General features: G+C 38.0%; 1 protein-coding gene across 4 annotated transcripts in view; it reads right to left on the reverse strand.

The window, feature by feature from the left end:
* RNF144A (ring finger protein 144A) overlaps positions 1 to 23906 on the reverse strand; it is a 62708-nt gene that overhangs the window by 8374 nt on the left and 30428 nt on the right. For all 4 annotated transcript variants that reach the window (XM_048935940.1, XM_048935938.1, XM_048935939.1 and 1 more), the window contains 5 exons: positions 18521 to 18666; positions 3420 to 3524; positions 3165 to 3225; positions 1939 to 2146; positions 704 to 851 (listed from right to left, as the gene is read on the reverse strand). In XM_048935940.1, the coding sequence (XP_048791897.1) occupies positions 704 to 851; positions 1939 to 2146; positions 3165 to 3225; positions 3420 to 3524; positions 18521 to 18655 (657 nt within the window). In that variant the 5' untranslated portion in view covers positions 18656 to 18666. The remainder of the gene's footprint in view (positions 1 to 703; positions 852 to 1938; positions 2147 to 3164; positions 3226 to 3419; positions 3525 to 18520; positions 18667 to 23906) is intronic.

A 23906-nucleotide genomic window follows, 5' to 3' on the forward strand; every position in this document is an offset into this window, starting at 1 on the left:
TTGGGAGTCTAAAACTTTTCCTTTGCTATTGTTAACAATGCTATAAAATAGAACGGATGACATGGAAACAGATGTTGTATATTGTATGTATTCTGATCTTCGGGCACAATAACAGGCTGGTTTAAAAAATGTAAACACAGCAGCAGCTTACATATTGACAAATTCCTGGTATGAGAGTAACATTGCATTCTTTTTGATATATGAGATCTATTTCTTGTCCCATGGAAACAATAAGCAGTAAACACATCCAAGTTCTAGCCCCCTGCATGGTGACACACCAAATCTAGTGTTTGTTTGTTAAACTTCCACAGAACTGAGAACACTCCTATACTTATCCTGTAACTTCTTCACGAAAGGGAACATTGAAAAGTCAGTGCTAAATAAAGCAGTATTAAAAAAAGAGGCCAAAAACTCCCACGATAAATGCCTCATAAAGATTGAAAACAGAATATTTTCACAAAATTTTACTTCATAATGATTATTTACTAACTCACATGGACAAAATACTAAGATCACACAGGTCAGACAAGTAAAATGGAATATACAAGTTCTACTAAATTACCAGCATCAGCTCTGGTGGGTCCCAGTGCATCAAGTTATGCAGAAGATAATGATCTAGTATTAGCTGATAAATGAGACAGCTGGATAGCAAAACAATGAACTTCTAACATCCTGAGAATGAGAGTGTAGTGCATCTACTCACATCGAGAGATTCCAGACAGTACCAGCAAAAGGCATGTTTGCAGTTCTTACACATCATTTGGGCACAACCCTCGTCTCGTTCAATGTAAACTTTACACTTTGGACAGCGCTTGATTGGAGCATCGTCTTCTTCCATCTTAAAAACGGAACTGTCGGAGACAGTAAGGAACTTATAAGATATGGGGCCATGAGAACTCAGAGAAGAATTTTTAAGAATTGTGCTCAGAAGTTATGCCTACTTTTTCAAAAAAATCTTGAGATTGCATGTTTCTGCTTTCCTTGAGAATCTTCTCTAGAAATTTCCCTCCAGAACAAAAACCATTTTTGAGGAATGCTGTTATTTCAGAGTTGATCTCTTCATCTCTAACACTATCCTAATGAAGCATAGTTCATAAGTTACAATCAGCACCTCTTCTTCTTGTCTTGTACCACTACGTAAAACTGTAGGACACTCCATCGTGCAGTGGGCACAACAAAGAGGAAACAGTGGAAGAACATTTAATTCCACGAAGTAGCTTTATACCCTGCAGAGCTTTTATTCATGCCAAACACTGAAATATGCCTTGAGAAATGTAACTTCCTGTAGCCACTGCCAGTGGGAGATACAAGATTAACTGAAGGGGAATCAACTGATTGCCTTTTAATCAGTGGCTGGATAACAGGACATAAAATCTTTAGTCATACTATAGGCAACCATGTCACAGAAAAATGCTTTCAATACATGAAGTGTGTATGAAACTCCAAATGCAGGTAGCACAAACTGCTACTGGCACATTAAGCTCCAAAATACTAAGGAAAACTCACTTTAATTTTTACCTAAGGTAAAGAATGAAGTAAAAAGTAAAAGCAATGAAAAAAGTAAGGAAAATAGATCAAGCATTCTAGCTTTCCATGAAGTTAACAGAGATTCTATTCTAATCAAGCGTACACAAGAGCACATGAACAGGAACTCATCAGGACAACATCCTAGTCAAATTTTTCCCACTGGGGCAAAAGAGCTGTTGATAGAGGTTGAAGGAGCTCCTTTGTGCTTTGCTGGGAATGGTGACAAGGGGTGAGGCAGCTGAGAGGTCTATTCCATGTTTGAATACACGTTTATAAAAATCCAAATGACTAGATGAAGGAAAACATCTTTAAACTAAAAGTCTGGAAATTGCTTCTTTACTATTCATATTTATATTTGTTAAAAGATTCAGTGTTTTGTTTCCAAACACTTGATTCTTTGCAATACTTTACCTTGTTTCTCCTGGAAGAAAAGAGATTGGCATGTTCTCCTGACAGCCTTGACCTGGATGCCAATTAGATTTGCAAACAGAGCAGAACTCAATGTCACAGGCTTTGCACTGGACCAGCTGGGGACTCTGTGGGCTTGATTCCTGGAGCTGGCAAACTGCTTGGCAAGTAGAGGATGGACACCAAGTCCGACATGGATCCAAAAGCACTTCTGGACGGGGACATAAAAGAAAAAATTTCAAAGGACCGGCCTTACACAACAATATATTTCAGCTGAGGTTGACTGGCAGGGCATTCAAAACCACACGTTTTCAAAGGAAGCTTTTTAATTTATTCTACTCACTTAGACATAAACCTTGCCTGCTTATCAAATAGGCACCAAAGTAAAGTGGGTTTCCAGCATCAGAATTAATTATTCATTTTCATTCACTGAACTAAACTTGTTCCGAGAATGAGATGTGGTATTTTTCTTCAGTTGTGCTTAACAAACAGTTATATACAGTTATATACCTGTATAACTATACAGCTATACAGGTATAATGTATCAGAAAGTGCTTTTACAGTGCCTTGCTCAGTAGGATTATACTTTCAGTTGGTTTCTGCACTAACAGCCACAAGAATAACAAGTGTTATCCACTTTCATCCCTCTCTCAGAGGCTGTTTACTGGTAAGTTATTTCATATTTCAAAGCCCACTAGAGTCAATAAAAACTCACCACTGACTTTAGTGGTCTCTAGGCTGGGCTCTTCCCTCAGCAAAAGCCTTACTCTAAGTTCTCTGTGGTCACATACTATTTACAAGATTTCACCCAGTTCCACATCACTGAAGGGAGCCAGTCAGCTTATATCTCATAAAAATTAACAAGAGTCATATTATGATTACATACATAACTGCCTAATATTTATGTACCAGATTTTAGCATAAGGGATATTGGTGGCTTCTTAAAAAGAAACAGGCTACCTCTCAAGCAACACTCAAAATAGAAGTCACTCCCTCTCTCAGTTACACAGCAACACAATACATAGTAATTTTCTTTCCTTGGTTTATTCCTAGAACATTGCAATGGGCATCACGCCAACAAAAGCAGAAACTATGTATACATTTTTTCTTTCTGACAATCACGCAATTAACGCTCATGATCTTGTGCAGAACCAGATTCTGACTTTTGGGGTTGCTGAGGAGTGATACCATTCCCAAAACTTTGCACTGAATAGCGTTACATACATTACCTCTTTCAAACTGTAGTTTCTTATACCTCTGCATGATTTCTGATGCAACCATGCACTCAATCTGTTGAAGGAAGAAAAAGATAAATTTCCAATTAAGAACAGAAGGGACATTTTCAACAAATGGAGAGAAAATGTTTGACCTTTTGAGAATTGTTAAAAATGTATGCTGGCAACAATGACAGCGGTAACATAAGAGCAAGATACATATAGACATTATGGAAAGAAAAAAACCAACAATCTGCAATAAAAACATACCTCATTTTCTTGCAAATGACCTCTCTTTGGGCAGGCAGCATCAGGGCAGCTGATTGCTGTTTCTAGACCTTCTTTGATCAAAAGTTCCACATACTGTTTTAGGCACTGTAAGAGAGCCAAAGACTGAGTTAAGTATTCCACCAAGAATAAGCCACTCAGTATTTTAACACTCTTCCTCTGGAACTCTGAAGAACATAAAATTCTTTGACAAAAATATTGATGTGTCCATTTTACTACCACGGCCTGTACTCACAGCATGTATTGTGGTTATACTCTCAGGTAAAAAATAGCAAGTTCACTTCCTCATCAAATAATTTTTCCTCAAATTAAAATATGCAGCAAATTAAAAATAAATAAAATAAAAATAAAATAAAATAAAATAAAATAAAATAAAATAAAATAAAATAAAATAAAATAAAATAAAATAAACAATAGTGGGGAAGAGACAAATCAAACAGGGAGCTAAGGGGAAAAAAAGTAAAAACCTGGCTCCAAAAATCTTTGTGTGATGGGAAATCACAACACAGCGTAGTAGGCAGCAACTACCCAGAGATAGATGTCTGTCAAGCAGACCAGAAGCAAGGAATGTATCCTGCCTTCTGTTTCTAGAGAATAATTATGTAAACTTCATGGTATGTCTCCGTGCTCCATAAGAAGCAAGAATGTGAGAATTAGGACTCCCAGAAGAAGTACAGTTTCCATGGGTACTGAATAATAAATATTAGTGGTACTAATACTTTTTCTCTCCTAGCAACCGTAGCACCTTACCTAAGTCATAACTGAAAACATTGCATCTGACATATTGGCACATAGCATGACTGTCAACAAGAGAGAGGGCAGGGGATTACTTTAGAAAAAGGGCAAGCCAAGCCCAACCCTCATTAGGTTTTGAAGAAAATCTGTCCCTCTACCTCCATACTTCTCCCATCAAGGTAAGCACACAGATGCCTGCTAGGGAGGTGAGGGCAAAGGCTAAGGGAGAGAAACCGTTTTCTCTGCAGATTCCTCAGCTTTAGTCAGCCTGGTGCTACACAGTAAGAACAAATGAGGGTCTGTTTGCCACTGGGCAGGTCACACCATGGTGGACACCTCATGAGTTCAACTAGTACCAGTATACAGCACAAGCCCAGCACCAGCCTGGAAAGGCCAAGGGCTGAGTCAGCCCTGCTGAACCCAGCTTTCTCCACTGGAATTCACTGGACAAAGCAGTCTCTGCCCTGCAGTCAGGTCACAAGGCATGTGTTTGGCCCAGCCCTGCGCATGTGGCTTGTGGCTGCTGTGGTCCAGGCTTTGAGTCTACTCACTCAGCCAATCCATCTTCAGTTCCCTCTCATAATATGTCTTTGCTGCTTCTTTCAGTGAACCTATCATATAGCTTAGTGGTTTGTTTTGGATTTTACCTCTCACATCCTGATTACAGCAAAAACTTCACTTTCTACCCACATAATTTCAGCTGCTATGGTACATGGCTCTGCTGGTGACAACCTGCCATTGCCTTGATAGCTTGCAAATCATTTCTGATTCTCCTTTCCTGCCTCTCTTACTCAACAGAGACAGCAGGTCTATTTTTGGGGGAAAAGAAAAACAGACTAGATAATTGATATCTTTAGAAGTTTTATATGCATTAGAAAAACCCTTTGTGATGAATCAGAGCCTACATCTTTATAAGCAAGGATTTACTGGAGATAACAGTTCATTTAGCAGATGTTTGACTTGCAAAAGGTTTCCAACATATCACTTTTATATCTGCAGAGAGGTGTAGTGGTTTGAGAGGACTGCTAGCAGCAATGACAGCAGAATGAGCTCTGCAAGAGCCAGGCCCTAGGTTGCGTGCCTTGGCAGGCTATGATTTCAGCTGGAATGAGGTATTAGCATGCCATAATGACACTATTGGCTCTTCCCTTTCCCCTCCATTTGCAGATGCCAAGTGTGGATTAAAGCAAAAACGCATACAATTTTAATGCCAGCACTTAGCACTTACAGAAAGTACTTTTCGAGCTGAATGAGTTTTGCTATCATTAATCATTAATGTGGTTAATTCCCTCAGCCTGTTTGGGAGCATCGCCAAAACACATTTGATTTGTTTCTCTTTCTTCACATCTTCCAAGGAAGAATATAGCTCATCCCTGCCACAGGCAGTGTCCAAGGCTTTCCCTTTCCACTGATGTGGCACTGGCACTATATACTCAAAACGAACCCAACTAAGGTGCACTTACGATGCTGTGCTTTCTGGGAATAGAGATGCTGTCTTGAGGCCATGAAGTATCAGTAGTCAATTATGCAGAGGATTAAACATTTTGTTCACTCAAGACTTCTCCAGTCTAGAGATTTTTCAGGTAGAAAAGGGGTAATCCAGAGAGGTTGCCAGGAAGTTTGAAGCAAAGGCTACCTGTGCCATGGAAGCAGATACAAAACGTGCCACTTGCAGCAAGAAAAAATTAACTGGTGCAGTACTGGAAATGCACCTCTGTGAAAGTAATACAATACAGTGTGTAACTGGGCATCTAATTCTAATGTAAAATTCATTAAAATACAAATAACTTTTATAAAAAGGCAACAAATTGCTGCTCATATTCTGTAATGGTGTTAGGGGTCTCATATTGAGAGAAAATATCCTAACAGTCTTCCCACTAAGGCAATAAGGTACTGTATATGATGATTAAAAAAATGTATAAATCACCCAAAATAACATTCAAAATGGACTGTATTACATAAAATTCCTCAGAGAAGTGGGAGCTGAAATTAGGAACGTAATGACAGAATAAGGAAAAGTGAACAAGATATCCTTCCTTTTGTATACTGGCTCTTACAAAACTAATATGTGTCTTTATTTTTCTTTTAATTGACACATGTCAAGGGAGAGTTACTCATACTTGAAGCAATACTTTTACTGAATTTAATTGTTTCATTCTTTAAAATACTTTGTATTTCAGTAATTAAGTATCTAAATATTTAATTGAGTCGTACTCAGGGACACTCTAAACCTGCTAAAAAATGGCACTATTTACATATACAGCTTGATATAAGAAAGCCGGAATAAGACTAGTTATTTTAGAAAAATTAAATCTTTACTCTGAATTAATAGGTAATAAAAATAAATGTTTCCTTTGCTTTCAGTTTTGTACTCAATTTCTGTACTCTGACAGTCTTCATGCTTAGACAGCATGAAGAAGGATCAAGTGTGTTGTAGTTTGTTCCTGTAGTTTCAGTAATCACTAAAACCATATGTACTCCTACTCCTTTTTGAATACTGAAGTAAAACATGTCCTTTTATGATATTCTTTAGTCAAACTACTGTATTTTACAAGACAGCTGCAAAAACAGGTGTTTGTGGCATACATTTCTGTCCAGTGTACGTATCGTAAGCATACCGAATGATTTAGGGGAGAAAAGGAGTCATTATGGTATGACAGCAATCCAGGAGATTACTAAATTGAAGTATACAGATCTACAGCATTTTACAAATCTTTGCATTTTCCATGGAATCATAGAATTGCCTAGGTTGAAAAGGACCTCAAAGACCATCTAATTTCAACCCTCTGCTATGTGCAGGGTCACCAACCACCAGACCAGGCTGCCCAGAGCCACATCCAGCCTGGCCTTGAATGCCTCTAGGGATGGGGCATCCACAACCTCCTTGGGCAACCTGTTCCAGTGCATCACCACCCTCCGAGAGAAAAAATTCCTCCTAATATGTAACATAAATCTCCCCTATCTCAGCTTAAAACCATTTCCCCTTACCCTATCCTATCCATCCTCATAAACAGCCATTCCCCCTCCTATTTATACGCTCCCTTCAATTACTGAAAGGCCACAAGGAGGTCTCCCCAGAGCCTTGTCTTCTCCAAGCTAAACAAGCCCAGTTCCCTTAACCTTTCTCCATAGGAGAGGTGCTCCAGCCCTCTGGTCATCTTAGTGGCCCTCCTCTGCAGCTGTTCCAAGAGCTCTGCATCTCATTGCACAGCATGTTTCAGGCTGCAAGTCAAGACTCATTGCATGCCTCAGTTGCTGTCAAACAGCATAAGATCAGTAAGAGCAGACTGGTTAGTTCCCCTGAGCAATACACTTATGCTTTTCCCTGTGATTGCATACTCTTTGTGTGTTCCTACTCTGTCCTTTTTCTGTACATCACTGTTGTCCTTTCTTACCAGTTGGTGTCTCAATGACTATCTTCCACCTGGTAATCTAAGAATCCTCTTGTCATTGCTGTTCCCCTGACAAAGGGCTGGATAGCATCCATTGGAGGAGTTTAGGTCTAAACCCATTCTCCCACAAAGACCAACTGAGAGCCCAACTCAGGTTTACTATGAGCTTCCAAAATAAGCAAGGTATACTTCTTCATTTTATTTTATTTTTGTCTTTGCTTCAGCGATAGAGGGCTAAATAAAGGAACAATTTCCCACCTGAAGCTGCCAAGCACAGCCAGATATTTAAGACTCTGCCCAATGAATTGTACTTCTAACCTTTGTACATCAAGGACCGTGATGCTCAGAAAGGTAGAATCACAATGACCTCTGAGGTGCTGTTGCTTTAGAGCTGAACATTTTTGTCCAACGCTGTAAAGATCAAAGCGCCCTATGAGGATCTAAACTTTCCCTAACTTCCAGACTTTAACATATAATCTCACTCTGCTACATTTAACTCAAACTAAACTGCACAGGACACAGCAAAATCTCAATGTAAAGAATTAAAATGTCTGGATTTTTTTTTTTTTTTTTTTTTTCTTTTAGAATTCCTGCAACAATTATGCCTGTTTCTAATGAAGATGCTTTGACTTGTTTCTTCTGACATTCAAAACCAAGATAAAACTACCAAAACACATACGAAGAAAACTTCTGTTTTTCCCATATGGAACAAAATCTACCATCTACTTTGAGGGGAAAAAAAGTGTTCACTTGGTCTTTAAGGTAAGTTTGCAATACAGATGCACTGAATTAAAAACATTTGGAAGTACTTATGGTGAACAACTTCACTGTTTGAAACAGAAGACCACAGCTTTTCAAAAAGTTATAGCAAGATTGCCATTAAGAACACTCTATTGCTAGTATCACAGGAGATAAGAAATGACTTTTTAAGATTACATTTTTCATTTGAGAGTTGGGCAGGCAAGAAGATTATCCTGTATTAATTCCTTAACTGTTGCTACATGGATTTTCTCATAATGCAGACTTCTAACTATACTAATGCTGCACATATAAGTATCAAGTCATCCGGGAAATTTCATAAATAAGTCAATGGATTTAGAAAGGCCGAAAAGAGTGACAGGATTGCAGAGCCAAGTATATCATCACCATAACATTCGATTTATTTCTTAAAGCTTTAAATTTATTTTAGTGCTAGCATTAAGCCACAGTCCATCCCAAAACAAAATGTGCACTCACAAAAATCATCACATGATGGCATTGGTAAAACAGCCAGGAGAACAATCCTTCACTTTGAGCAGACAATCTCTATGTACTGCATTCTACTTCAGGGACACAAGGTTTGATGTGCTTTCTTCAATGTGGGAGATTGCTGCTTTATTTTTTTAACAGAAATTCTGATTCTAAAATTAGTACTCCTGACTTCCAATGCAAAGAGGGGAAATGGAAAAAAACATTGAAAATAAAGTTCATACTGAACAGTAAGACATTTCCAAGACAATTATTAGCTAGACCAAATTAATAAGAGTCCAGCAATATCTCTATCATCTGTAAAATAGGATTAGATTAACCTCCATAAATATGCATACATAAAATAAATGTATGCACTCACCCATATATTTATTGAAACTTACATTTAACAACAGGAAGAGATAGGAAATGCTGGTTGGTATTTTAAGCTTTACATTACAAATGACACCAGTCTAGGTGAATATAATCTTTTCTTTTGGCCTAATAATCAGTGAAGAAAATAAATATGAAAAGACAAGAAGTGAGGAGTATTCAGCACCGTTTTGTAGCTACACATCTTTGTGCTAAAAATATACTGAACCAAAATTTAAAATCCATGTGATAAAGGTACACTGATAAGTAGGAAATATTAAAAATACATTTCAAAACAACTACTTAAAATAGTTTTGTAACATCTTTATACTCTGCGTCCCAGGATTTTTTCTTTATGTTGCTCAGAATTGAATATTGGGAAGGTGGTACCTTTTCTTGTCAGAAGAGAACATGATACCAAGGTTATTCCACTGCTCTGTGCTAATTCCATAAGCCAGTTCCACAATCTGTCTGGTACATAGGTTTTTATGCTGGTAGACACTGTGTAAGTCTTCAGGGTAAGGTGATGTAATGCTAGTTTTTAGCTTTGGATTAGAATAGCAAATAGGAAGCAGAGTGCAATAATCTCAGAAGGGAACTGGGAGAGATAGCTAGGGTATGAGAGAATGAGTGATTGTTTGCTACAAGTAAAAAGCAGAAAGATGAATTTGGGTGCCCATGTCTCAGATAGTGGCTATTATCTTTGGAATAATGCTTTCCTTCCCTTTAGTCAATACAGAAGATTCACTCTGAACTGGAGAAATTTTCCTTGAAGAAATTATTGTCTAAAGGAAAGCAAAGCTGAACAGTTCCAAAAGGAAAAACTCCTCTAAAATAAACAACAGCCTACAGCTGGATATTGTCTGGAGAGGACTGAATCATGACTGCACTAGGTTTGAGCCTGAGGCTTCCTTAATTTTTGAGGAGTAGGAATTCCAGTAGCCATATATTACAGCTATATGTTACATTTCTCAGTGTTTCTGTAGATCTCCTAAAAGCAACAAGACTGGCAATCTGGTGCTGAAAAAAAAAAAAAGTGCTTTTAATGTTAGCATTTTGTGGAAAGAAAAAAATACTTTGTCAGATTGCAGCGGTATATTTAGAAACATAAACATGTGAGAAGAAAAACATTGTAGTTTTCTTGGAGAGCTTTTAAGCTTCTTCCAAACTTACTGTTTTTTGTGGTATTTTTTTCTTTTCTGTGTGTGTGTGTTAAGGAGTTATAATCCTGCTCAAACTTATTCTTACTTAATCACAGGCTCAGCTTTAAAATGCTCTTGCATTGCTCTTGCTGCTCCCTTGTGCACAATTCCCTATTGCAGATCTACAATCTGGCTTTTTAGTATCACCTTAATCCTATTTAAATGACAAGTGATTTACAGGGAAATATTTATGTATGCTGAATCATAAATATCCCTAAGGCATACACACAAGCACAGAGGTGATTTTTTTCTCTTTATTAGATATACTGTCACCTGTTACAGACCAAATCCAAGAACACAATCTACATGCAACATCACAAACCTCCTAGATCTGAGACAGATGTACATTAGACAGATGTTTAAAGTAGAATCAGAAACATTAACAAATCATTTCCACTTACCTAGATATTGTGTCAGAGATAAGAATTTACTTTCAAAAAAAAAAAAAAAAAAATGCAGACTACCAAAATTGCATTTGTTATTAAACTTCTATCTGAATCATCATCCTTAATAAATCACATGAGAAAACAGTCACTTGATACTTCAAATCGAATATCTGAAAGCAATAAAACATTCTTGCCCAGTTACCCTTTTTTATATCCTTACTTTGGCTGAGGCAAAAATCATGCTACACAAGCGCACAAAAATTCACTCTAATACAAGAATCTACATGGTTCTCAGTGGAGAAATATCTAGTGCCAAATTTGGTTGCTTTTTCAGTCAAAAGACATGCGCTGAGAAATGAACCTTGGCCAGCAAAAGAGGTGGAAAACATGACAGGTGATAACTGCTTAGTACCAAAGTATATTATCCTGCTATAGCCCATATTTTCAGCTTAAATTCAGTCACATCTTCTTGCCCATGGATAATGACCAAATGATAGCTTGTCTGGAGAAGATACCTGCAACCTGTTCTACCATGCCTCAGGACAAACTCCCTGGGCATCCTTCCCTCAGATATAAAATTTGTTGTCCAAAGGTCTTCATGCTCTCATGAGCTGAGAGGACATCAGGCTAGGAAACAAGCCAGCTGCCAGCCCAGAAAGAGATTCAACTGGTGCAAGTGTGACTGTGCTTAGTGCAAAGGAACAGCTCTTGATTCATCCTGCGGACATCAGGGAAGAGTTGGCTGCATTAGTTCTGCCTCTTTCCAAATACTTTCTGACTGTACACCCAAATAGCAAAACACTCACTGGCATACACTGCTTAGTTGATGCAAGCAACTTGCAAAGATTATGTATGTTAGTGAAGGGGTGCAGCATTTGTCTGCACCAGTGTTCGGCTGTGTCAATTTGAAGACAGGGAAGTTTCACTTATACTGCCATCCGTCAACAAATGACTAAGTGAAGCAATAAGGAACATAGCATCATCAAGATGCAGCTATTTTCAAGGAGAAACATCTCTTAAAGAGAAATCCTGTTGACTTCTTCAGCAGGACAAATGTCATTAGAATAAGGCTAATACTCTTTGAGGCACAGCAAGTGATGTCTAGGGAAGATCATTAGCAGGACCAAGTAGCAGAAACTACATAAAACTGAAAAACAGCTGTGTGTTTCCAGCTGAATATCTCAGTTGAAAAAGGGAAGGCAAGGAAGACTTACAGCTGCCTACATTCTTAACTGTTTTTTTGTATGGCCATGCATATGTATCAGAAAACAGTCTTCCCTTATACGGTTGCATGAGAGAAGTTACATTTTATTTTTCCTTTTTAAAATTTCAAAACAGAATGAGTACTTTTGATTTGGAGGCCAATACCCCTGCAGCAGAGAAACTTTGCCTTTCACATGCAAAACAGTAACCAAACAATAAGAAACTAGTTTTCACAACATCTTGATAAAGACAACTAATGTTTATCTTGCCCAGTAAAATCACCCTAGAGAGGGGAGAGATGAAGGCTCTTAATCAAGCCCAGCTTTCACTTAGAGCTCTGCAGTTCCCAACTGCACCTTACTGTGCAAACAGGCCAGTTCATTATTAAAGCAGGGAGCTTTGTCCTCATAGCACCTGTGAGCCAGAACCTGAACTGCACTGTGAACTGCTATGTAAACACAATGACCTGTGATCACAAAGCCTCTACTGAGGCACCACGTGTCAAGATTAGTATCAGTTCTCTGTTAAGGTTTCAGGGAAGTGAGAACAAGCAGCAAGCTCTAAGCATTGCCAGAAGCTGGTGGGAAACGGGGGAAAACGTTACTGCTGCTAAAAAGTACCCAGAGCTCTATAAAAATGGCACAAACCATTTGGTTTTCCCCTTCCTCCTGTTTCAAAGCAAGTAGGGCAGCTCCCTTAGCTGTATAGGGAAGGCAGCCAGGCTCTCATGCACTCTTCCCTGGTATCCTCACTGCCTGGGGAAAGCAGAAACTGCCTCATTTGGAGTGAGGGAGAATACTGAGTAACCTTTGCATTTTACTGCAATTCAGTAATGCTCTTTGTGCTTTCAGTCCAATGGAATTAAAAAAATAATGCTTGCTGCCACTTACAGGCAGCTTAATAATGTTTGTCTTGTTGCTCATAGGTCTTCCATTCAGGTCTTCATCCTACCAAGGAGCTCAGTTTGGGAAATGTCTAGAATTAAACTGGTGTGTACAGACAGCCATGATTAGGCAGATAGAGTAATCCTGGTTAAAGAGGGGTACTGATAGCAGGATAGTCTATCACTATACCTACTGTCATGCTACCTGAGACAGAATATGCTTAAATAAACATTCATATCATTTAAGCCAAACTCAGAGGGACACCTAGAGCACCAGAAAAGATGAACCAGCTGTCTCCATGGCTTAAGGTGAGACTGTGGATAAGAATCAGGGTATGAGTATCTCCTAACGGAGAAGTTAATACTGCTATACCTGTTTTATAATACAGTCACAGGCAGTTATGGAAGCAGAAAGTAAGGCTTAAATAGATGTTGTTTTATTTTCTAATTGCAGAGCTTGTATCTTGCATCTGAGTAGCCTTCCTCCTTTCCACTGGTAGTAAGTTAGCAGATGAGTGATTAAAACAGATTTCTCCATCAACAAAGACAAACTCTCTTCCAGGCTTTGCATTTCTTCAAGATACTTGCTTCCATGAACTCCCCACTTGATTTTTTTTTTTTTCTTAAATTGAGAAAGAAAAGCAATGAATCCATTATTACCAGTATGATCAGTACTACATAAAATCTTGAATAGAACTGAACTGTCTCATATCAAGTCAAGAGGATCTTAGCTTGGCTTGAGAAAAAGTGCTGGCATCACTGTACTTGCAACACTATTTAAAATCATCTGTATGCTTTATACAGTATTTAAAAAATGCAACCTGGAAACAGATCTCAGCAGCTAACTTATTAACTGGAACAAAACCAGCTGTAACTTAAGTACATATACAATTGATAAGGTATCAAGGGAACATCCTGTCCCATAAAACACACAAGAATTTCAACATAGATCATGAAGTGGTGAGAACTGAAAGCAGCAAATGGACTAAATACGCTCCCCTTCTACCTCCTCTAAGAAAGTAGACAAAGGCTAAATAATAACTAAAGGATTTTGGAGCAGTATCTACATACTTTGAACATACTCTACATATAATAGATTCAGTAGACTGTACTAAGACAAGTAGAAATACACCTGGCGAAGTATTTGGCCTGCAGGGTTTTGATCTTGATAGACCAAGTTGTAACTCTATATAGATATATATGTACAGAGAGATTTTATATGTGTGTACATACTACATACATACATTTGTGTGTGTGTGTATATATATATATGTGTGTGTGTGTGTGTATATATATATATATATATATATATATACATACATACAATTTTGTTCTGGCTTCTTGCTTTTATGTCAAAGACTGGAGGTAAACGGTGACCTCTGCAGTGATATGAAGGAGGAGAGAAAGAACAAGAAGTATCAAATAGAAGTATGAAAACTGTTTTTGCCACAACTCTTGCTCCTGACTCTGAGCCTTCAGTCTAAACCTCAGCAAGCTGAGACAGAATATTACACAGAGACCTTTTAAGTGCAGCATTACTGGCCTGTAGGCAGAATTCAGATCACCATGCAAATTCCTCAATCCTGTAATATTTCTGTCTGCAAGCCTTCACTCCCTTATAAGAAGCTCTGTGGTAAAGACTGTCTCTTGCCAACACTTATACAATAACACAAAATTGCTATTCAAAAAGACAGAATGGGGGTCTCCCTCCCTGGTGGAGCTGGGTTGAATAGAGCAGATTGCCACTCCTGAGCTGATGATTCAGAGAAGCTACAATTTCCCACTGTATTATTTTGCTAGTTGTGGCTACTAGTACAATAAGTCATCATGGTTTTTTATTGTTATGATTGTTAATGCACACACAATGCTATTGAGCTCTCAGGTTTTTGTACATTTGCATCCATTAGGAATATACCTGTTGTTTGACTGTTTGATATATCAGAGAGACAAAAGTCTAGAGAGCAGAAAGGAAAATAAGCTGCCTGCTGTTAGCTTTTTGTTTCTTCATTTTCTGAGTACTGTCAACATCTTTGTCCTCTTGCAATCAGGTCAACAGGGGAAATCTTGTGTGCTTTTTAAACTGAATCAAAAAAGTAAGACATTAAAGCATTTTAAAGTCAATTTTTCATACTATAAATTAGCACACAGGAGGTAGCCTTAAATTTCAAGATCGTATGTCTCGTAGCAGTTGCTTTTCCCAGGAGAAGTAATTAATTTTGCATGTTTTGCTCAGAAAGCTTTCATGATAACATTCATCTCCTTATAGATGGAAATTGAGAGTAAAGCAAACACAATCACTTCATTTTTGTTAGATTTATTTTGTGTTATGTGGGTTGCTCTGAAAGTAATGCCTCCTACTTATTTCCATGGTAAGTACAACAGCTACAAAGAGCACAATAACATCATCTGATAAACCAAACTCTGCACCAGCAAGGGTGACTCACTGTTTCACAACAGCTACGACAGTGTCACTGCTAAAACACACCACCTACTGCCTCGCTGTGCTCATATCTACTATTCGTTCTCCAGAACTGTTCAGCAAGCACCAATTAATGTTAGTGAGAGTAATTTCTTTTTCTTGCATGGAGGAATTTAATTGCACACTTTTATTTCATACACACTTCCATGTTGGATGCCACTTTGTTAGAATCTTCCTCTGCTACCATTTGTCACATGGCAACAAAATGTGAAAGAATGTGAAAGAATAATCTGGCTGTTTTCACCATTTATATTGAGGACTACCCTGATTTCCAGAAATATCAGGTTTCCAGACACATGAAAGAACACCACAGCTGTCAATTTCTTCCTACACATGAGTTATACAGACTTTGGCCTGACTAATTATGGAAATATTTTCATAGGAAACTTATTAAGCTTTAGGTTGTCCAGAAGGTAGAGATGAAGGCCTTGTGTTCCCATCATTCTGAATTCCTGTTCTGCCCAAATCAGTGGTCTGCCCCTTCAAATGGCTGAAATTGATTTCCTACCCTCAGCCAATGAAAGTAAGGGTAACTTTATTTTACTTTTACTTTGCAAGACAACTTGGGGCAAATAAATTTTTCAGGGCACTCAAACATCAGCTCATACAAATCCTGAGGTAGACAAGATAGGCTTGTTCTCCTGAAAAGGTCAAAACAGAATTAACTATTCAAAACAATCAAATAAGGATGTTAAAAATGATCATTCCAGCTGAGTAGAGGTGAATACAGGAATCTAATTTTAACATGGTAAGTTTACTTAGCCTGCTCTTAGAACCTGGTCTATTAGTGAAGGTTACTTCACTATATGGTGTATACTTCACTATATGGTTTAGTAGCTTGTGGCACTGATAGGAATGGGAGGGTGGTTGGACTAGATGATCTTGCAGGTCATTTCCAACCTTGTCATTCTGTGATTCTGTGATTCTTTATCATCATAGTATCTGTAACAGGTTATACCTTCCAAAATGACACTAAGAGCAAGTAAGCAGACGAAATAGAAGATAAGGGATGGCAGCAAACCTCAGAAGGAACAAGATGGCGCGGAAGAGGCATTTGACAATTAAGCCTTTCAGCTACCTCGTAAGAGTTACTGAAAAATTATTGAAAATAAAATATTCTCTACACAGGAAACAGAGACACAGAAAACTCAGCTGTAAATACCAGAACTACCCATTGTACAATAAAGAACAGTTTTCACGAAGTCCAACAGTCTGTTTTTTTGTGAAGCCTGTTATTTTATATGCTTTTGCATGCTTGAGTAAACACTTCTTTCAGAAGTGCATAATGAAGCAGTGCTCATTTTTTAATTGTACAGAAATATTGTTTACAACAGACTTCATCTGTTTACCTGCCTGTGTATGCATCTCTTTTCCCATGGAACATCAAAGGGAAAGCTCTTTGTGACAACTTGGATTTTTTGGAGTATGACATGTATTAGAATCTGAGCTGTTCACATTGCTTCTTTTTTGAACAGTAACAAAAAGGAGCTGTCTCTTTTGTTGGCAATTCTTGATAATCATCATCAGAAGAAAAAAAAAAACAAATTATGAAAAAATAAGTAATATTTCTAGATAAGAAAAGAAGCAGTAAAGACCACTTAAAAATTCTGATGCCAACACCAGAAAAATTCCACTGAAAAGAGCTTTCAAGTTAAAAATCAGGTGATCCCATATCTGAACCTATAGTTTCTCAAGAGTTTATGATGCTCAACATCTTTGAGTAAGACATATCCTAGAAATTACGTTCTTATTGGTGTTACTGCAAGTTTTCCACTGCTGAACAATTAGAAGATTTTCGGTGTACTTGCAGTCATCACAAAATTAAAGGATCTGATATTTTTATTCCAAATCACCATTAGGGGTGGGAAGCTACTATTACTATTATTTCTCTGTTTATAAATTAGCAATATTCACGTATTGTGAGGATGATCCTTGCTAAACATTAGATTTGTGTTCATCAGTGTTTTCCACTTTAAAGCCATTCCAGGAATGTATTTGTGCAATACAGCAATTAAAAGAAGCCAACAAACTTTAAATGATTCTAGTGTTATAGAATAAAAATTAAGATCAATAATATATGAGACACTTCTCTACTTCTTCTGGCAAATTCACAGCAAAACGAAACAAACAACAACAGCAAAAAAATCCAAGTCACACATAGAAGAGAGAGCAAAGTGAATAATCTGGCTAAGGATGTAGCTGTGTACAACAATATACTAAAGCACTAAGTTAATTTTATTTACTTTTTTAATAGGAAAACTGAGATATTTATTTGCTAGTCTCTGTGTCAAGTGTGCAGCACCAGCACCCATTAATGGGATGAAGTCCAACAAGACCAAGTGCGAGGCCCTGCATTTTGGCCACAAGAACCCCAGAGAACACTACAGGTGTGGGGCAAAGTGCCTGGAAGACTGTGTGGAAGAAATGAACCTGGGGGTGTTGGTTGACAGCCAGCTGAACACGAGCCAGTAGTGTGTCCAGACAGCCAAGGCCAACAGCATTCTGTCTTTTATCAGAAATAGCGTTCCCAGCAGGGCAGGGAAGCGATCATCTCTCTGCACTCAGCACGGGTGAGGCTGCACCTTGAGTACTGTGTTCAGTATTGGGACCCTCACTACAAGAAAGACATTGAGGCCTCTGGACATACTTCAGGAAGGGCAACAAAGCTGTGAGGGGTCTGGAGCACACGTCTTATGAGGAACAGCAGAGAGAACTGGGATTCTTTAGTCTGGGGAAGAAGAGGGTCAGGCAAGACCTTACCGCTCTCTGCAGCTATCTGAAAGGATGCTGTGGTGAGGTGGAAGTTGGCCTCTTCTGCTGCCTATCTACTCATAGAATTAGAGCAAATGCCTCACGCTGTGCCAGGGTAGATACATGTTGGATGTTAGGAAAAATTTCTTCACTGAAAGAGTGGTCAGGTGCTGGAATGGACTGTCCAGGGACGCAGTAGAGTCACCATCCCTGGAGGTGTTGAAGAAATGTTTAGATGCTGTACTAAGGGACATGGTTTAGTGGAGAAATACTGGTGGTAGGTGGACCGCATGACCTTGGAAGTCTTTTCCAACCTTGGTGGGTCTTTGATTCTACTTCTAGTGTAACATCAACACTTCAACGTGAAGCACACTCAGTAAAAATGCATATAATTTCTTCAGTTAAGAATTGCGGATTGTTTTTTATGCCTAATTAAAAACAAGGCAAACTCACCAGAGTACAGAAGATGCATTGGCATTGTGCTATTGTTGTCATCTGCTCCACAGGATATTCACCAAGGCAGAGCTTGCAGGACACTAATGGGTCAAGTACCAAGTCCCAGGTAGGCCTATATCTTGCTGTAGTCATTGCAGAGCAGTCTGAAAAACAGAGCAAAAGTCAAGATACTCCATCACTTCCTTATATTGATACTCTGCACTCTTTTGCTATTGCAAACCCCATTGTCAGCCTCTGCCTGCTACATATTTGGAAGCAATATAAATAGCAATGGTTAGTTGGGCAGTGTCAGCACTTGGAGTAAATATACACCCCCTGACTGACAAGGCACTCAAGCAAAAGGAAAAAGCCATGGGATGCACTGACAAAATGTCATGTGAGCAAGCAGGATACATCCTTAGGACATGGATTTACATCTGACATAATCTCATGCCTAATTCTTGTCATTTTCAGCAGGAGTTATTAGCTCACTTTGACCTACATTGATTATCCATTATTAAAAATACATTCCCTAACGTCTCCCTGCTCCAGCTACCCAAGCGATATATGCAGCATTTCTTCCAAGAGCTAAACATCCATTATGTCCCTTTTCCAACCTGATGGTATTACAGCTCACAGCACCAGATATTTTTGTTCCTAAGAGCATGACAGATTGATCAGTTTGCTAAGCTAATTTTAGAAAAAACGATATTCTGAGCATCCTCAGCATTTCTAAGCTTGCTTTTTTCTCTCAACCCTTGCACTATGCTGAAAGCACAGCTTTGCTGCAGCGGTAAACAACTGGGACAAATAAGATGACAAAAAATGTGCTATAAAAAGTTTCTATAATACTTATATATCATCCTCAAGACAGCAAAAGGATAGGACTATGCAGAGCATCTTTATCCTAGGTTTCAGGGCCCAGATGGAGAGTTGTCAAATGACTAAGGAGAAAGAAACAATCTCACACATAACAAATGCATTATCACAAAGAGGAAAGATAATTTAAAAGTTGCACATATGGGGAAGAAAAAGCAAACAAAAACCACGCTCCTTCAAATCAGTTAGGGAAATTTATGTAGTATATCTAATCTTAATGTCATATTTACTACTATTATTTTGTCATGGTGATACTGACCTTCCCGAAGCGGAAAATTCACATCTCAGGATTGCTGAGAAGTTGCTTTATCTCACCACCCCATTTCCCCAGATTAGCTGTTTCCTTACTTTTGCCCACATAGGACAATACAATACTCCAACTATACTCACAGCTTTTTTTCTTTTTCCCCTATTTGCACATGCATGAATTTCAGTATCTAAAACCTAACATCTACAAACTTCCTAAGACCAACAGAACCATGATAACTATGACCTTTCCGTCTTTTGCTGAGATTTAGGCAAATGTTCAAGCAAAAGATGGTATTTTGCCCTTCCCCCCCCCCCCCCCCGACAATCACATGGAGAATTCAAAGCAGTGCTTGTTAAGTCTGAGCCTTTGATACTCAATTCATTGTGGACATGACTCCACCAAGGGCTCTAAAATCTTTGAAACAAAGTGATGATTTTACATTAGTTTTCCATTCTAACGCATTGGAAGAAGCTTTTTAAAAGGTACATCAAGGACAATAACAACAAAAAAAAGTAGATCCTTGTCATAATTCGTTCTAATACAGCTATCAGGGAGAAAATATAAAACAATCTCATTTTCAGAATGGGATCACTTGCTCAGAAAACCCCTACACAAACCCCACAATTTCAAAGGAAACAGGTAAAAGAGCCCTGCAGAACAGCTCATCAATAATGGCTCCTAGACACAAAATAAGAATAGCTGGGCTGTCTTTTCTGAGACTAACATGAAAGTGCAACACTGTCATACAAATCAGAGCCTAAGATTTTGGAGACTATTAGACTACTGTCAGTTCTCACTACTTTTCCATTTAACACAAGGTACCAGTAAAAATTTTCTTCCCAACTCTGGTGTATCTGACATTTACAGCTAGAATTATGAAATATTTGAGAAGCAATGATCAAATACCATCCAATCTGCTTTGTATCAGCTTAGTGTCCTTTGCTCATCCTGCCCAGTTTATTGCACATCTGCTGCTTATGGCAACAAGGAGATGAAACCAGCAGATGAACAGTGAAGAGAGAAATAAGTTATGGATGCACTTGCATATGTCAGGCAGACAAAAGTTCTAGCAAACTTTCTTTAGAGCAAAAATGTAAAATTTGACCCAATTCAGACTAAAAGATCGCCAAATATACCAATATGATGAAATCCAGACAAAAAGAAGTTTTAATTATATTCAGTGCCTATCAATAAGTATAGGGGAAAATATTAACCATTCAGCTCCAAGTCTTACCCATGTTCCCTAGGACTTTTAATAGAGGTTTACTGGTATCACTGTGATAATTCAATTTTCGCAAAACAACTGCAATAACTCAATGAGAAATATTTCTCTTATTTGTCCTCTTTGGCAAAGAGTGAAGCAAAGCAAAACTTCCTCCAAGCTAGCATCCTGCAGGCCAAGAGAAATGGGTTGTCTGATAAGACTTGACATCTAATCCGTGACTTGAGCTCAACCACAATGATAACAGAAAGCCAAATCTGACCATAGTGTCAAATAGCAGAAGACTAGCCTGCTTCTTGCTTACCCTTCTTGCCAAGCAGCTGCTGCTGAGACAGGAATACATGCAGCAGAGACCAATTATCTCCCTTTGATCATAGGGGCATGTTTTTTTTTTTTTTTTAAAAAAAAAAAAAGTGCTTATTTGATTCTCAAGCCACTTACAAGAACAACAGCTCCATGCTATCATTAAAAAAAAAAGCCAACAGCTTCAAGCTACCAAATTAGTCTCGTTAGTTTTTTTGTATGTCACTTTCATAGCAGCATGCAAAAGGTAAAAGATAGCATCATAATAATTTTCACCTTTGACTGAAGCCTACTGCAGTCTAATACACGTGTACATTCATTACAACCTCAATTATTTGCTAAATCCATGTTAAAGTAGTCTTTTAATTATGATGTCTTGCAATCATTTGCAACAGGAAAAAAAGACAAACAAGAATTATTGCCACTGGTGGCACCAAAGCAAGGAACGTGGCCTCTGCCACTTGGCATTGGAAACCATGCATGGAAAGCTACTATGTTCAAGTGGAGTACTTCTGCTGGTTATGCTGTAAAGAAACACACAAGAAATGAAGCTTCCCAAAGCAAGAGTCCGAGATTTGCTTCACAATCATCTGGCACGCAGTTGTAACTAAATAATGTTTTTGTATTTACACACATTGTGTTCTCCCAGCAACCCTACAAATTCACAGAAGACAAATAACTTTCAGTCAAAATGTGATAATGTTCCATAGCCAGGACTTTTATTGCTTCAGATTGTGTTCTCACATGCTTTTTAGTGATGTGCAGTGCTTCAGGAAGAACGTAAAGCAACAGCAAGAAGAAAGAAAAAGCAACTAAAAGAAAATGTAGAGGACCAAACCAGCGATAAATAAATACTGGAGTATTTCTATAGTGAAGAACATCAGTTATAACTCCAGACATTAGAAGTTTTTTGAGTATCTGTTAGTAAGCCGTTGGAAGTATAGATAGTAAAGGTACAGCTACAGTTCAATCCAACTCCTAAGCAAATTTTACCCCAATTAATGCTCATGTCACTACAAATTGAGACTGGATTACCAAATTCAACACATGCAGTTCACAGACCCTGGTAACAGATGAATCGAGTCAGACTTATTAGACTTAGAAAAACAGAACAGAAGATAACTTTCAGCTCAGACTTCAAATCCAGCATGATCATAGTCGCTCTCATCTGCATATTCCTGCATAATAAATACATCCATATACAGTAAAACTGAATCTGTAACAATATGGTAATGCAGCACATTTTCTAGGACAGAATCCTAAAAAGCCGGAAATAGAAATCACAAGAAACAGCTGATGTAATTTTTTGTTTAGAGCTTTCTTTTCCTAAAGAATCAGCAACCTGATTAATCGACTATTTAATTCTGCAGCCATGTGCATGTCCACAGAAAAGACAAACCACTGCAGAAAGACATGGAAATGACAGAAATCTTGCTGCTGTAACAACATTGTTAATACATTTCAAATGTGATTGCAATGCGTTCTGTGAGATAAGTGTGGAGGGAAAAGGAGCAGTTCATTATTTCTGCACAACTAATGACTTAAGTGAAGATAAATGGGATTCCTGACTTTAGATTTTGGCCTACCTAACAGACTACTTTGTTAAGTAAGAACAAATGGAACATTTGATCTCTGATAAGCCTAGAGCAGAACAATGCCTTATTTCCAAGCTTTTGAACAGTAAGATCAAAATGTAAAAACTTCTGTGAAAGCAAAGATCATATAACTTTTTCTTCAATGCAAGTCATTTGAGAACTTATAAAGCTATACAAATTTTTATAGCACTTTTAAGTCAGTTTTTCATGGCACTGTAGAGTTAAGCTGCAATTGCATCAAGTTAATGCTTCATGAGTACAAAACCAACTAGGTGTGAAAAAAGTGCAAAGAAAATACAGTTGAATAAGTGGTCACATGCTGTGTGCTTTAATTAGTGGTTCTTTTGCACCAGGTAAGACTCAAAATAGATCTTCCAAAAGAATCTTAATTTCAGCTCTAGACTAGGGATATGTTTAATTTCTAAACTAAAACAGTTAGTCATGTACTCTTAAAGTCACATGCCTTAAAGTTTCATCTTAATGTCTAACTATATTTACTGGTAGGATGAAAAGCAGCTCTTTTAGAAGTCAAAGGAAAGGATTCAAAATTGGTTCTCATTTCTGTTGCCCTTCTTTGTCAAAGTAATTTCAGTTAATATAATCCAGGCTATATTTTCTCCTAGAAGGAATCAAACACACCTGCTATAGTACAGTTTCTCCAAATATTTTACTTCTTTGGAGAAAAAAAATAATGCATATTTCTGAAGTGAAGTCATGTGCAGAAAGGCTATTACATGGCACATTGGAACCAGAGCTGGTTGCTATACTTTTTAGGTGAATATTTTGGCTGTGAGAACTAAACTACTCTGGGACTCTCTAAGCAGCCAGAGTTGTAGCTCACTGCACATGAACATCTTCATGTTCTCTCCAAGGGGACAGTGACTTTTTGACATGATTGAGGTTGGTGGCTGAGGGTATTCTGTAGAGCCTCACAACTTGCATTGTTTTTCCTCTGACAGAGTTTGAACTGGATATCATTTTCTCCGTTTCTAGGCTCTTTATGGATCATCAGGAAGATCATACAGCTTGAGAAATATGGAGAAAGCATACATGACAGAATTCACTAATTAGTAAATATTTTTGTTAATGCTATCAGTTTTGGTTATGTAAATGCACCATGGCTTTCTGATTAGGTCATTTAAAAGCCCCTACATG

The sequence above is a fragment of the Lagopus muta genome, chromosome 2 (assembly GCF_023343835.1).
Source record: "Lagopus muta isolate bLagMut1 chromosome 2, bLagMut1 primary, whole genome shotgun sequence".
Classification (NCBI taxonomy): domain Eukaryota; kingdom Metazoa; phylum Chordata; class Aves; order Galliformes; family Phasianidae; genus Lagopus; species Lagopus muta.